The sequence below is a fragment of the Podarcis cretensis genome, assembly GCF_951804945.1.
Source record: "Podarcis cretensis genome assembly, chromosome: 11".
NCBI classification, from domain to species: Eukaryota; Metazoa; Chordata; class Lepidosauria; order Squamata; family Lacertidae; genus Podarcis; species Podarcis cretensis.
In genome coordinates, this window is record NC_137180.1 from 34678912 (window position 1) to 34693114 (window position 14203).

General features: G+C 38.7%; 1 protein-coding gene across 4 annotated transcripts in view; it reads right to left on the minus strand.

The window, feature by feature from the left end:
* Window positions 1-1310: 1310 nt before the first annotated feature.
* RASGRF2 (Ras protein specific guanine nucleotide releasing factor 2) overlaps window positions 1311-14203 on the minus strand; it is an 85342-nt gene continuing 72449 nt past the window's right edge. For all 4 annotated transcript variants that reach the window (XM_079995336.1, XM_079995335.1, XM_079995334.1 and 1 more), the window contains exons 19-27: window positions 12606-12718; window positions 12047-12107; window positions 10484-10587; window positions 9238-9322; window positions 8565-8762; window positions 7932-8011; window positions 6449-6566; window positions 5314-5382; window positions 1311-4329 (exon numbers count right to left, since the gene is read on the minus strand). In XM_079995336.1, coding sequence (XP_079851462.1) covers window positions 4237-4329; window positions 5314-5382; window positions 6449-6566; window positions 7932-8011; window positions 8565-8762; window positions 9238-9322; window positions 10484-10587; window positions 12047-12107; window positions 12606-12718 — 921 coding nt within the window. In that variant the 3' untranslated portion in view covers window positions 1311-4236. The remainder of the gene's footprint in view (window positions 4330-5313; window positions 5383-6448; window positions 6567-7931; window positions 8012-8564; window positions 8763-9237; window positions 9323-10483; window positions 10588-12046; window positions 12108-12605; window positions 12719-14203) is intronic.

Genomic DNA, 14203 nt, shown 5'->3' on the forward strand with positions numbered 1-14203 from the left:
GAAGTATTTATTGCACTGGCCAACTGCATTCCTTTCAGGTCTATTCAAAATATTTGGCTACACAGCCATGTCCTTGAGGGAGCAAGAGGGTGACCTGGTTGGCCCCATCTTCCACACAGTGCACAAACTACTGAGAAATATTTTTCAATCTTGGCATTTTTGTTCACTTCTCTATGGGAAAAAAATATTTATTGGTTTCTGTTGGCGGTGGCAGGGCATGGTTGGTTGCCTATAGTTGACTGCAGTGAGTTTTGTTTGTGTGTGTGAGTGGGAGGGGGATGTTGGGTCAGCTTAGCCATATCAATTCATATGTGGTCAGTGGGTTCCTGTTGTTGTCTTGTTGGGCTGTGATATAATAAAGGGGAGCCACACCAGGGTGAAGGCATCCTCTTTGGTTTGTTCCCGTGCTAGTTTCAGTTTGTTGATGAGCTTTTCTAGTAGGGCTGTTTCCCATATGGTTTGCTACCAGTGGCCCATGTTTACTCCTGGCAGGTCCCTCCAATGTCTAATTATGATGCTCCGGGTTGCTGAGAGTAGATGACTTATGAGTTCTTTGCAGTGTGAATGTGCATTATTGTCTTGGAAGATATTCAGTAAGGCCAGTTCTGGAGTGGCTTCTAGTTTCCGTTTAGTCCTACAAGAAATATGCAAAATAACTAATGTCCAAAAGGATTGAATTTTGGGGCAGTCCTACCACACGTGGAGGTATGTGTCTGTAGAGTGGCAACCTCTCCAGCATTTTGGTGAGGTTCCTGGGTGTATCAGCACCAGCTTTCATGGTGTTAGGTACCATCTACAAATTAACTTAAAGTGAGTTCCCTTCTTTTGGCTGAGGTGGATTTAAAGGGTGGTTTAGACCACAGTTTAGTCCATTCAGTAGGGTTTATTTTGTAACCTATATCATTCTCCCATTTATTTTTTATTGAGATGAGTGGGTTTGTAGGAGTAGTATTTTGTATATTGTGGATACCATCCCCAGGCCATGTCCCATAGAAATTACAGGCCGGTTTGGATAGCCAAAGGAGTGCTGAAGTTCAGTCTAATTGCCTCCTTCACTACTTCAGAACACTTGTAATGAAAGTGTACTCTTCTACGAGATGGTGCAAGAGAGTGGTGCATGCTAGTAGGTCAAGTCAAGATTCCTAAACTTTGCAGCTAACTTGCATCTGTGTCACAGCAGAAATGTGCATAGAAGCCCATTTTCACACATTAATTTCCTTCATCTGATTGGGGTGACAGTGATCAAACCAGCTTTGCTTGAAACTGTGAAACTATAAGAGGTTAAACATAGACAAGAAGGACCCCACAGCAACAGGGTTAACTTATATTTTAATAACAGGAGTAAAATAAATAGGATAAAGACACAGAAATGCACCTTCTGCTGCACTTATACACCAGGATATGCAAAGGCTCCTCCCCAAGTACAAAGCTGATATTGCAAAATGAAATACAAGAAAATGAAGTTATAAATGATCAACCCCTGTACATCACAGATAATGCCCATAAAGAACTATAGGTATTACATTGTATAGGTTTTATGGCAGGTAGGTGAGCAGAACAAAAAGAATAGAAAGGGGAGAACCCACAGACAAGTAAAAAGGTACCTCCTTTTGAGATGTGAGCACCTTTATTAAATAACTGCCATATGGATTAAAAAAAAATATTTTTTTTGAAAATATGCAGTAAAATAAGTGTTTTGTCCAAATAACCCATGCTTCTGTTTATCATGCATCAAGATGCAGTCTGCTTTTCCTGTTGGACACTAATGAAAGGACAAGCAATAAATACACATCTATAAATAGCATTCCCCAAGTTAAAGTTTACCACATTCATTAACCAGAAGTACTTAAAACATGCCTTAGGAATTTTACTAATTTTTTTGTTTGTTTAAAAAAAAAACTTACTGAGAATTTCCCAAGACTTCTTTGACACCCAGTCGTGCGTTTATTAATAATAGTAAAACCCAGACCTCTAGCAGGTAGAAACAGTAAAACTTATTACTGCACAGATACTTAATACATGCTAGTAGTATTTGTAGTTAGACATAAGCGGAATTTATTGTTCAGCTCTTCTCTGGGCCGACAATATATATTAAAGTGCAAATAAAGATGAAAAAACGCGCAAACAAAACAGAAGCTAGGCAGATCCATTTTCTATTGTTAGGATTTAGCAGCTTAGTCTGGTAAAGATCAGTTCAAATATGCCTTAGATGGCAATCTTTTTTTAAAACACTTATCTCCCTGAGAGGGTTTAAGGGAGGTAAATAATGATATTTAGCCCTATTTTGTCAACTGGCTGATAAGTCATTGGAAAAGTAAGGGCACTTTTCCAGCCTAGTTATTCAACAGTGCTAGTATCTGCATTCTGTTTTTAATGATGTGTTTGTGTTCACTTTCCATGCAATTACAAAAAAGAGGCTACATGTTATCAAAGAACCATGGGAAGTACCACAAGCATTTTAAATAAAAGGACTTAATCAGGGAGCACATGGGGGGGGGGCTAGTACTAAGGGGCACAAGTCAGAAACCACACTGATTTGATAAATATTAAAAGTACATTCTTCCTGTTGAATTCAATATGACCTAGAGTTGCTTGATTTTCCCTGGATTGTGTCCCATAAATTTTGGTTCTTAAGGATGGCATATGGAAAGTGGGTTAGTGGAGGTGGAATCCTTTAAAAGGGAACAAAGTATGTTTTTATTTATCCAGTGAATGGACGAATTACTGCTTTTAAAAAAATTAATAAATGTTTCTACTCTTCCTGTCCCCCGGAATTACTGGTGCCAGAGTGTAATTTATATCGATCAACCTTTCTTAGCAATGTTGTTTCGTGCAAAATAAATCAGTGACTCTTATATGATCAAGGCTGCAAAGACTCCACTGAGTTCTAGTGTGTGCAAGGAGCTCCCTGCAACCATTATGTGAGGCTCAGTGGTGTTTAAATGCATGTCACAGTGCAATGGCATGTAGCAGCAATGCATGGGTGTGATATGTCTGACACTGCCAACATCTAAACCTTTAGAACCGGTTCTAAAGTACATGAGACTAACAGGAGTTCCAAGTCATACGATGCAGTCATAAGATTACTTTGGTTGACCTATTCCTGATGGGAGATAGGGCTTTGGTACTAATGCAAGGAGGGAGAAAAGCTTAGTGCTAGCAGTGGGTTAGTTGCTTGCAACTGCTCTCCAAAGTTGATGGAGGAAGCCCACACATGTAAAGTGCTGTGCATATATGCACAGGAGCACACATGGTATGCTCAGTATTGGGGAACATATTTTTAAACAAAAGTTATAGAAATAGCTCTGCCAAAACCAAGAGCAAAGCATTAATCTACTATAGTAGGGGGTGGGGGATTGGTGGCCTTATGGATGCTGCTAGCCTGCAATTCCTATCAATCTCAGCCAGCGTGACAATTGGTCAGTTTCCATTCCTGTTCTATAAGGCCAGCCTTTGCCATGGAACTCAAATATCAGAGTCCCACCTAAGTGTGTATGTCTGACAACATTGTAAGGTAGTGTATCCATTTGTACCCTAGATTAACTAATCATACTTCTAGAGAAAGAAAATGTATGTACAATATTAAGGTAGATTTTAATATGCTGCATCTCTGCTCCCCAGCCTTTTGGGGAAAGGAGATACCAGGATTTATTGACAAATAAGATACTTTCCATTAAAATGAATGGTTTAAATAACAAATGCAGTTGATGATGCTCTTAGATATTATCATCTACAGATTAATATTACTTTACAATGGACACGATGAATTGCAAACTGGATCAAAATATGTAGTTCCTTGCATGCTCTTTGTAGATCCTGCATTGTATCCAAATAAGGGTAGGCAAAGCCTCTCACTTTACACTTGTATTTCCTCGTTCATTGAAGTCTAATGGAATGTGTTATCCATACTTAACTTTGCCCCATTATTGCCTCATTCAGTGTGGTTATTATAGCCATTTCCTTTCTTCTTCATTAGGTCTCTGTTTCACTAAACTGTCACGTTTGCAAAACAACAGCTGTTTAATCAACATCTCTGGCGTTTGGTCTTTTACTTCCAGCAACTGCTTCTCTGTGCCCAAAAAGGAATCTCTGTGAGGCTCTGAGTCCCTTAATCAAAAAGGGAATTTGAATTTCTTCCAGCTTTACCCCTTGCATTCTGTAGGGGGGCACATCATGCATAATTTCCCCATTACTCTAAAGTTCTCTGTAGGCTGAAGGACAGCACTGATATTTTTTTCAGGCAGGCAGCCTAGGTTCAATTTTTAGGGATAGTTCATACAAAGTATCTTCATCTATGATGAGACTCTTGTCAAGTAAGTACTGAGTGACCTAGAAGAAAGGAAAAGGAACCCCCGTGCAAAACGAGGATTGCCTGTATTATTATTAAATTCATTTCTATACTGCTTTATATTTTAAATAACAAATCTCAAAGCGGTTTACAACACAGATTCAGTAACTGTACTGCAAATACCCAAGTAGATCTCAAACAATCTTCCAGCCTCCCACCCCTAATCCACATTATTTCACAAATTTAAGTCTCTAGCAAAAGTACCGTATTTTTCGCTCTATAGGACGCACTTTCCCCCCTCCAAAAATTAAGGGGAAATGTGTGTGCGTCCTATATAGTGAATGCAGGCTGCGCGGCTAAGCCCAAAGCCAGAACAGGGAGACGGAGCACTCCGTCTCGCTGTTCTAGCTTGGGGATGGCTGCTCAAAGCCTCTGCAGGACAGCGGGGTGCAGGCTCCAAAGGCTGTCCCCGAAGCCTGAAGCCTTTGGAGCGCAGCGGGAACTCGCGCTGCACTCCAAAGGCTTCAGGGATCTTTGAGGCTGGCGGTGGGGGAAAGCAGCGCTTCCCCCCACCAGCCCAAAAGAACAGGTCGAAAGGAACCTGAAGCCTCCAGAGAGCAGCGGGAACTCCCGCTGCGCTCCGGAGCCTTTGGGTGAATACACCTTGAACGCACCTTGTTTTAGAGGGGGAGAACAGGAATTTTTTTTTTTTCCTGTTCTCCCCCTCCTATGGTCTGGTGCGTCCTATAGAGCGAAAAATACGGTAATAAATGTGGAATTCCACAGACAATGCAATTTATTGGACACTCTGCAATTATAAACTTAGGGCTATCTTGCTGTCCCTGTAACCATTCCTGAACAGAAGTTATCGTGCTATTCAAGGAAAACAAATGATCTACCAGTATTTTAGATTTAACGATGAGTCATAAACATCTCCTTTTCCACTAAATGAAAAATGTGTTTGTACACCTAGAGCACCACAGAAACTTTATACTGGTGCAAGAGGACAGATGAAAGTACAATACCTTTTGTTGGTATTCTATGCGATAGGAAGTCTGTTGGAACTGTCGTATCTCCCTGATAATATGTGATATCTGTTAAAGAAACAAATATAAAAAAGAGTCTCTTGTTTAATTTCATACTAGCTTGGATCCTAACTTGCCTTTCATGAATGAACAGAGTTTATTACCATGTACAGTGGTACCTCGGGTTATAGACTCTGCTAGCCCGGAAGTAGGACCTCGGGTTAAGAACTTTGCTTCAGGATGAGAACAGAAATCATGTGGCGGTGGCGGCAGTGGGAGGCCACATTAGCTAAAGTGGTACCTCAGGTTAAGAACGGACCTCCCGAACGAATTAAGTTTGTAACCAGAGGTACCACTGTAATGGGTTTTTTCTTGCCTCCTTTTTTCTTCTGCAGCACCCTGCATGCTATAAAAAAACCCCTGCTCCCAGTGCTTGAGAGAATCTTCGGAATGGTGTGTGTGTGTGTGTGTTATGTTTAGGGGAAGTTGTGAATGGAGGAGCAACTTTGGATCCAAGCCACTGACTTCACTAGAATTTAAAATATTCTATTCCTGCAACAAATGGCGTTTCAGGAGACTTTTACATGTATCTTCTTCTGAATTACAATCTCAACCTCACTTGGGCCATATTGCCCTTTCCCTCATTTACACAAATCCACCTAATATTTAATTTATGAATCAACTGTCTATGCATCTATTGCAGCTTAATTATCTCCTGAAAACTGCCCTCTTCTCAAAGCATGCTGTTTGTGCATGACAAAGAAATATATATATGCATTTTATGAAATAAATAAAAAACACACACATGCTCCTCATAGGCAACTAATGCTGGTTAAGGAAGTAAAGTTCTAGGTTCTGTACATTATCTATATATTTCACTGAACGCAAAACAGCTGACTCAGCTGATCATCTTCAACTTACTCCTGTACAAACGGGAAGATGTGTGTACATACATATAAACTGGAATGGGTACTCCAAAATTCACCAGCAGGTGGTGATAGAACATTGACCCTGCATACAATAATAAACAATTTTGTTCTCATTTCTACCTATAATACTATTGACCATATATTGATTGCATTCCAAGTTGTAAGTCCTTGCAAACTGAAACCAAAATGTAGAGAGGAAGTATTACCATTCGCATTTTGGAAAAATTGACAAGGCCTTCTTCAGTAAAGTTGGGTGTTCCTTCTTCAATAAATGCCAGGTCTGTCAAGTACATCCCGAGATATGGCACTGAAGGCGGATTACAACTGCACGATAAGAAATTTTAGGTTTAACACTTATGTCTTGTACATGGGTCATTCTAACCTTTTCACTATAAACTCCTGAGTCTTTTGAATGACATACAGCCCAATCTGGAATCACAGTCGTGCCTACTGGGATTTCACCCCCCTGCTATGTATGCATGGGACTATAGTCTTAAGATGACTTTGAGCTCATTGAGCCTGAATTCATGTAAGCAATTATAACTGAGCTGAGCTATAATTACTCTCATACATTCCATATCTGACATATTTTCTTAAATAGCTAAACCTTACATAAATTGCAAAGAAGCAGTAAGTGAATGCCTGAATGTGTAGAAAAAAGTGCAACTGCTATCTATGTCTTCAAAACCTGCAAAGAAAGTGTTTCTGGATCTTGAGATATGAACAGGTAAACTGAACATGCCTACCTGCAGTAGTGAAATGAGACTGTAAAGTATACATACATACTTCTACCTTGGAGTAAGCCCCATTCAACACTGTGGGACTTACCTCTGAATCGAAATGTTATAGGACTGTGCTGTAAGTCTGTTGTGAACTCTGCTGATTATTGCTAGTCTTGCTCAGAATAGACCCACTGAAATTAATGAATATAAGTAATTTAGGTCTATTTATTTCAATGGGTCTACTCTCAGTTCAGCTTTCTCAGAATCAACTCTATGTATTCAAGAAGCATGTTAGCACTTGCATAAATGGTCAAGTATTGCTCAGCCCAACATCCACTCACTTTATAGTGGGGCTGCAAGGGAAACTCCATCAAAGTGAATGGAGATAGCATGACAGAAGTGCTGGTAGATTGTTCCCCAAAATCATCACTACCAAATAATTGCATAGAAGCAACCCTTCTTTGAACTCTTCATATGAATCTCAGAGCTATGGAGATATTATATAGGACAGGGACAGCCCACACGACCCCTCAGATATTGTTGGACTGAAACTCCCATCAGCTCCAGCCAGCATGACCAATGGTCAGGGAGGATGAGACTTGTGGTCCAACAACATATGGAGGGCACCAGGTTGGCTATCCAGGTTGTTGGATATTCCCAGCAGTTTTTTAAAATTAATGTGGCCATACATTTATTGGAAAAGTTTCTACAATTCTATTAGGACACATTATATACAGAATAATAGGTTTATATGCTCTGGCACTACCCAGAGATACTATAAAAATCTATACATGATAATGACTTTGGAGTATGTTCAACAAAACATTGGAATTGAATTCCATGAAGCCTGTACTAAAAAGATGATTTCTTAATTGTTCAGTATTACTCCCATAGAAGATAGCTAGCTGAAGCATTATCTTAATAACTATCCACCATTCACAGCAAAATGTAATAATTTGAAACATACTTCTTGAGTGTTTCTCTGAGATTCTTAAATCTTCCCTCAGATGATACAGTCTTCTGAAGTTTATCCATAAGGGCTTTAGCCTACAAAGAAAACAAATTAGAAGATTCAATCCTTATAGCAAAATGGAATATGATACTACCCAGGTTAAGAAAATTCTGCTGAAACTTGAGTTCAAATGCAAAGACAAACACTATGAGGTTCTAGTGTTGGATTATGATAATGTAATGCTCCCTGTGGCCCCATGATAAGGTTGGTCCTGTTCCTGATGGTTAAAGTACTGATTTTCTAGTGATGGGGTTACATCATTCTGAACCACTGCAAACCATTTACAGTGGTACCTCGGGTTACATATGCTTCAGGTTACATACGCTTCAGGTTACAGACTCCGCTAACCCAGAAATAGTACCTCGGGTTAAGAATTTTGCTTCAGGATAAGAACAGAAATTGTTCTCTGGCGGCGCGGCAGCAGCAGGAGGCCCTATTAGCTAAAGTGGTGCTTCAGGTTAAGAACAGTTTCAGGTTAAGAACGGACCTCCGGAAACAATTAAGTACTTAACCCGAGGTACCACTATACTTATAATATTTCTAGTAACAATACCCATTACACAGATAACACATTTTGTGATTACTCGCCTGTTTAGAAACCTTAGCCCAGGTTTTCTTCAGTCTGTAGATTGCACTTCTGTTCAAGGCTGATGTGATTTCAAGCACACCATTATAGTTGTGCAAACATCGGCAGATGTCTGCCACTGCTACCCATTTCTCAATTGCATTAGCACGTGAACCAACGTCAGCATAATTCATAATTTGGGAAGCCACAAGGTTGCTCATCTAGGTCAAAGAAGCAGTTCTTAGAATATTTCTATTTACAGCATGCTATTAACAGTATAAATGGAATTACAACGATGGGTTTTTTTTAGCATTTAACACTAAGAAAGCATATATTGCATAAATAACAATGGCACAAGAAAAAGTGAATTAAGGAAGATGGCAAAGGCAGAACAATCTTCACCAAACAGCAAGTTGCCCTTGGCAGTGGGCTTTCAGTTGTGAATCAAGGGGAAAAACTAAGGGGATGTAATCTAAGCAGAAATCAATAAACTAAGCAATGTGAAACAAGATTGGTATTATTTTGTTTTTATTAAACAAGGGTATAATTTAATTTCTTCTGCTAGTGTTTGCAGATTTCAGTCAACTGCAACTATGCAGTTGCTGGCTAGCAGGTTAGGAAAATGGAATGCTCTGGTGGATTTTTCTATAGTTAGTCATGAAGAGTCTGGAAGGTAAAGCATTTACATCAACTTACATCATTAAAGTGTTGACTGGTTTTCATTATATACGGTGTTCTTTCATTTTTATCCAGTTTCATCCAACCCTGTCCAAGGAACTCTCTGGAAAAATCAGAAAGAAGAGAACAAAAGAAGGAACTGTCATCAGAAATGGCAGACCAGAATACTGTTAATTGTATTTATTTATATTATTAACTTATACACCATTTAAAAAATAATAATTTTATCTTACGCTTCCTCCAAGGACCTCAGTGTGTTGTACTTGGTTTTATTGTGTTTTATGCAGATGGAAGCCCACTGGAGTGCGTTACCATACCTGAAATACCTGCTCCCTCCCCCCCCCCCGACCCTCTCAAGTGTTAACATCAGCACAGGGGGGTTTCTTGGTAGTTCCAGTCCCTCAGAAGTTCTTTTTTTGGGGGGGTGACCAAGAGGAGGCATTCTCTGTGGCATCCCCAAAGTTGTTGCTTTTGGCCGTGGTGTTGTTTTAATTTATTACCCTTCACTCAAGGTCCCAGGGTGAGTTACAACATTCAATATACACATGGAAAAAGGTGTGAGTCATATTGTTTGTCATATACAGTGGTACCTTGGGTTACATACGCTTCAGGTTACAGACTCTGCTAACCCAGAAATAGTGCTTCAGGTTAAGAACTTTGCTTCAGGATGAGCAGAAATCGTGCTCCGGTGGCGCGGCGGCGGCAGCAGGAGGCCCCATTAGCTAAAGTGGTGCTTCAGGTTAAGAACAGTTTCAGGCTAAGAACGGACATCCGGAACGAATTAAGTACTTAACCCGAGATACCACTGTATACAATTTTTATCCCACACTGCTAAATAACCAGAGATGTATAGGATTTTTAAAATCCCCTTTTCATTTTAAAGCACCATCCCTTGGGTTAAAAGGAGATGGCTAATTTAGGAAGCTGAAAGGGCATGTATTTGATAAGCTCAATATTCACTGCTCTTGTTCTCAAGCCTACAGAGTGTGTGTGTGTGTGTGTGTGTAAGTCTAAGTCTATTCAGGAAGTGAACTGCATTCTGCTCACAAAGAAGTGCAGTAGACATGTGCTGCTAATGAACACTTTGATTAAAGTCTTTCATAGTCCATTTATTATGCTATGATAGTTTTTAAGCAGCACTAAACACAGCTCTATCTGTTATGCATTCAAATTCTTTTTATAGGCCTGTCACTAATGTGAATCAGTTTGTAACTTCACTTACAAAATATTTTCACTTGATAATAACGATCAGAAAGCCACTTACTCATAGGGTATGCTCCTGAAAACAATGTGATCTAAGAGAGTGATTTGTTCAGCGAGTTCCATAGCTGATAAAGTTTCAAAGCACTCTGGTTTTGGACACTCTAACTGTAAACAAGGAAACACACAAAAAGAGCCATTTCAATCCTTCTAGTTTGTTTCATGCCCCATTAGGTAACTGATGGCAGTGTCAATTTCACTGCCCAGTTCTTCATTTATGGAAACAACCTGAGTAAGAGGAAAGGTACTAACAGAACAGAGGTCTCTTCTATGGAAGAGGAATAGAAACTTCAGGTGCAATTCAGCAAAAATTAAGAACTCCCACACTTCAAGAACATTTGGAATTTACCCTTACCAATCTTCCTGCAAGGCGGGAGGCCTATAGTCTGTTGATGCCAATGCCTGAGCCAATACCGTTCACATTCTGTAACCAATAAAGTTGTGGCCTAAATTTTGCCCGTTAACATTAACCTCGAATTCTGTGTCCTTGTGTTTTTATTCTCTTTGGGGTGGCTTGGGGGCCTTGACATGCAATGTAACTACAGAAAAATGCTGCCCCAATACCCATGCCCACAGAGTTGGGCCAGGAGTATACTACTGCCAATGATATCAAAAGGGGCATAGTGATTGAGGAAGAGAAGCCAGGTCCATCTCTATGTAATCTATCTGGGCAATGAAGGCCCATGGTTCTTGTAAATGAAACTCTTCTTGGAGAACCCTTAACATTTCTCTTTCCCTACATTGATTATCCATTAATATGTTTTCTTCTTCAAAATGCAAACCATATGAACAAGCCATTTTTGATGGGGCTGTGTCATTTAGATTCTTTATTGTGCCATCATAGTATTGGTGCATTAACAAAAGACTAAAATATTAAGATGCACAAAGAGTAAGGTGTAGGGGACTTATAATTGTGCAGGGCTTGCAAAATAACGAGTAGAGCAAAGCCCACTTAAAAGCATGGGTGCATAATGTGGGTGGATAAATTTAGTATCCACACACCTAAGGCAAAACCAGTAAGCTTTTAACACTGAATTAAGTTTGCTGTCACTGTTGCAACAAACAATTTGCACCTTGATTAGCAAGTACTATAACTGCAAAGCTATCTGTTTTCCCAAGCTATTCTGTGGTTCAAATTCAAATTCATTTCATGCTTCCCTCATGTAAATAATCTTTCTGCGGTTTGTGGCAGCACAAAGTCTTTTTTTCTAATACACTCTTGTTTGTGCTGTAACTTGCAAATAGACACTGCAATTTCCAATAATTTGCATAATGAGCTAAGAGGCCGATTCACAGATGTGTCCCATTCTAAAAGACCTCCACTGTATATATTCAAATGGAAGGCCTGTGTTTTGCATAACTTCCAACTAACAGCTATCAGCTATCAGCTATGTTGTTGAACAATTTGAACAGGGAATGGTCAAGTGCAAATACAAAAGGGATGGTAATTAATTTGCTATAAAAGCTGCAACAAGCAAGCAGCCAAACACCATTTCTGGTGATTTCATTTACCCCAATTTACATAAATATGAATAAATCTGACATAAGCTTATGTAGATTAACTCACCATCTGCATTATATCCTCAATTTTTAAATGGGTGTCATCTTGATCCTCCTGAGAGAGTGCTCTAAAATAGGTGGCAGAATATTTCATATAAGAATGTGTATCTCTGTGGCTAGTGACATTTCAGTAACAAGGATATTTTGTACTTTTGAAACAAACTCTGGAAAAGTTTTATCACAGAGAATCAGTGGATATAAGCCTGTATTTTGGCAAAATCTCCTAGCCTTAGGAGAAAAACAGATTTAATTTTTAACTCTTGAAAGAAATGAGCACATTTTTATTGCAAAGGTGACTGCATTGTGATTCTTTTTGTGATTCCTTGAAAATAAGCGCTGTGTGGATAATGCAGAATACAATTTCTTCATTTCTTACAATATTGTTGAATGCCACCCCAGTCTCCTGAACACAGGAAATTGGGTCCAGTGATTAGAACTCTGGCGTCCAGTTTAACCCCCAAGCCTTGATTAAACTCTAACATCTACTAGACCCAGGAATTTAGAAGAGTCTGGCACCCACAAATGCCTAACAATACTTCATGATTAAACTAATTCAACTGCTTTACCTCAAGATGTTTGCTGTAGCTTTTCTTTCCTGTGGCAAAAGGTCAGGATCTCTCAAAACTTCTTCGAGCAGATTTAGAACATTCATCTTCAGTTCACTGTTTAGCTCAAAATCCTGCAAAAGAATTTTTTCTGAATGAAGTAATCATACTACATATGGGTTTTTGTTCAGCATTTGTTTTTCACAGTTCTGTTGTTTTGAATAAGTATTTGAACCTTGTACCAAAGATTCTGAAACGAACAAAACCAAGAAGTTATTAAAATGTATCTGAAGAGTTTTGAATTACAAGACAGCAATAGCTTAACCGACATTACTTTGAACACTTAAATATAACTACCTACCTATTCTTATCCAAGATCAAGTTCATTTAAGGTAACATATACAATATATCTAGAAGCTGATGGTTTAAGTCATTTTTATGAAGTTAATTATGTAACATTAAACAAACATTAAAACATACCCTATATTATGTTTCTATAGTATTTTGTTTTTGTAAACTGACTAGTTAATATTTATCATGAAGGGTGGTACACAAATCTCAACAGAAAAATAATTAATTTTAGGACTTCCAGGGTAAAAATCAGCCCTTTTCTCAGCTCAGAAATTAAATTTTAGTTAGTGAAGATTTTCAAAATAGGTGATATTTGGCTAGGCCAACTGCAAACTGCAGTATTTTGTACTATGGATTCCCCAAGCAATGTCTTATGCTTAAAAGCAACATATAGTATCTCCTTCTCAAACCTAGACGGATAACATACATCAGTTCTGAGAATAAATCTGACTTTTTCTCTTAGTTAATACTTGTGCATCCCTCTCCAGGACAATGAGGAATATTTCCAAAGATTAGACACTGGGAGGGTGGGGAATGGATTCATGAAAATGCATGTACTGAAATATCTTCATGTTTGGAGTCATTGAGAAACACTAACTCCAGTCATTTGCATTTCAGCTTAGTCCAGATGTTTGGATAAAGGATTTAAACTAAAAGCTTCATCAATCCAGTATATTTGTAACGGTTCCTTTTATAGTGATTGTTTGCTACCATGTGGGTAGCAATTCAGCATCTGTTTCCATAGAAACCCAAACAATAGTCACTAGCAAAGTTCTTGAAATTCTTGTACATTCTATTTTGAATGTGTGATTAGGAAAGATATATGCTATTGCCCTATACATATTTCTAAATATTTTAGCTTCAGTGTCTAGTGACTTCTGCAAGGACTTACCAAACAAATGTTTGATTTGGTTATCCTATGAGCAAAGCCTGTTGGTAAAAGTCTTGCTGTATACAAATTAGCTGAAACTTTGTCTGTCTACGGCCATTGCTTTTCCATTACTGAGAGAATGATGAGAAGTATTCCAACACTCCTTCTCCTTCATCATCATCATCATCATCATCATCACTGAAACACTCTAGAACACTCAAGAAATATGTAAAGTTCACTCCTCATTTGTCTTTTCAGATACACTGTTCATGGTTAAATCATAAATAAATAACAATAAATAATATATTTGCCCGGTGATGCTTTGTCAAACATTATGTTCCTCACATAGCAACACAGGTGTTTTATTTCCAGGCAGAATCTGCTTAATCTGTAACCA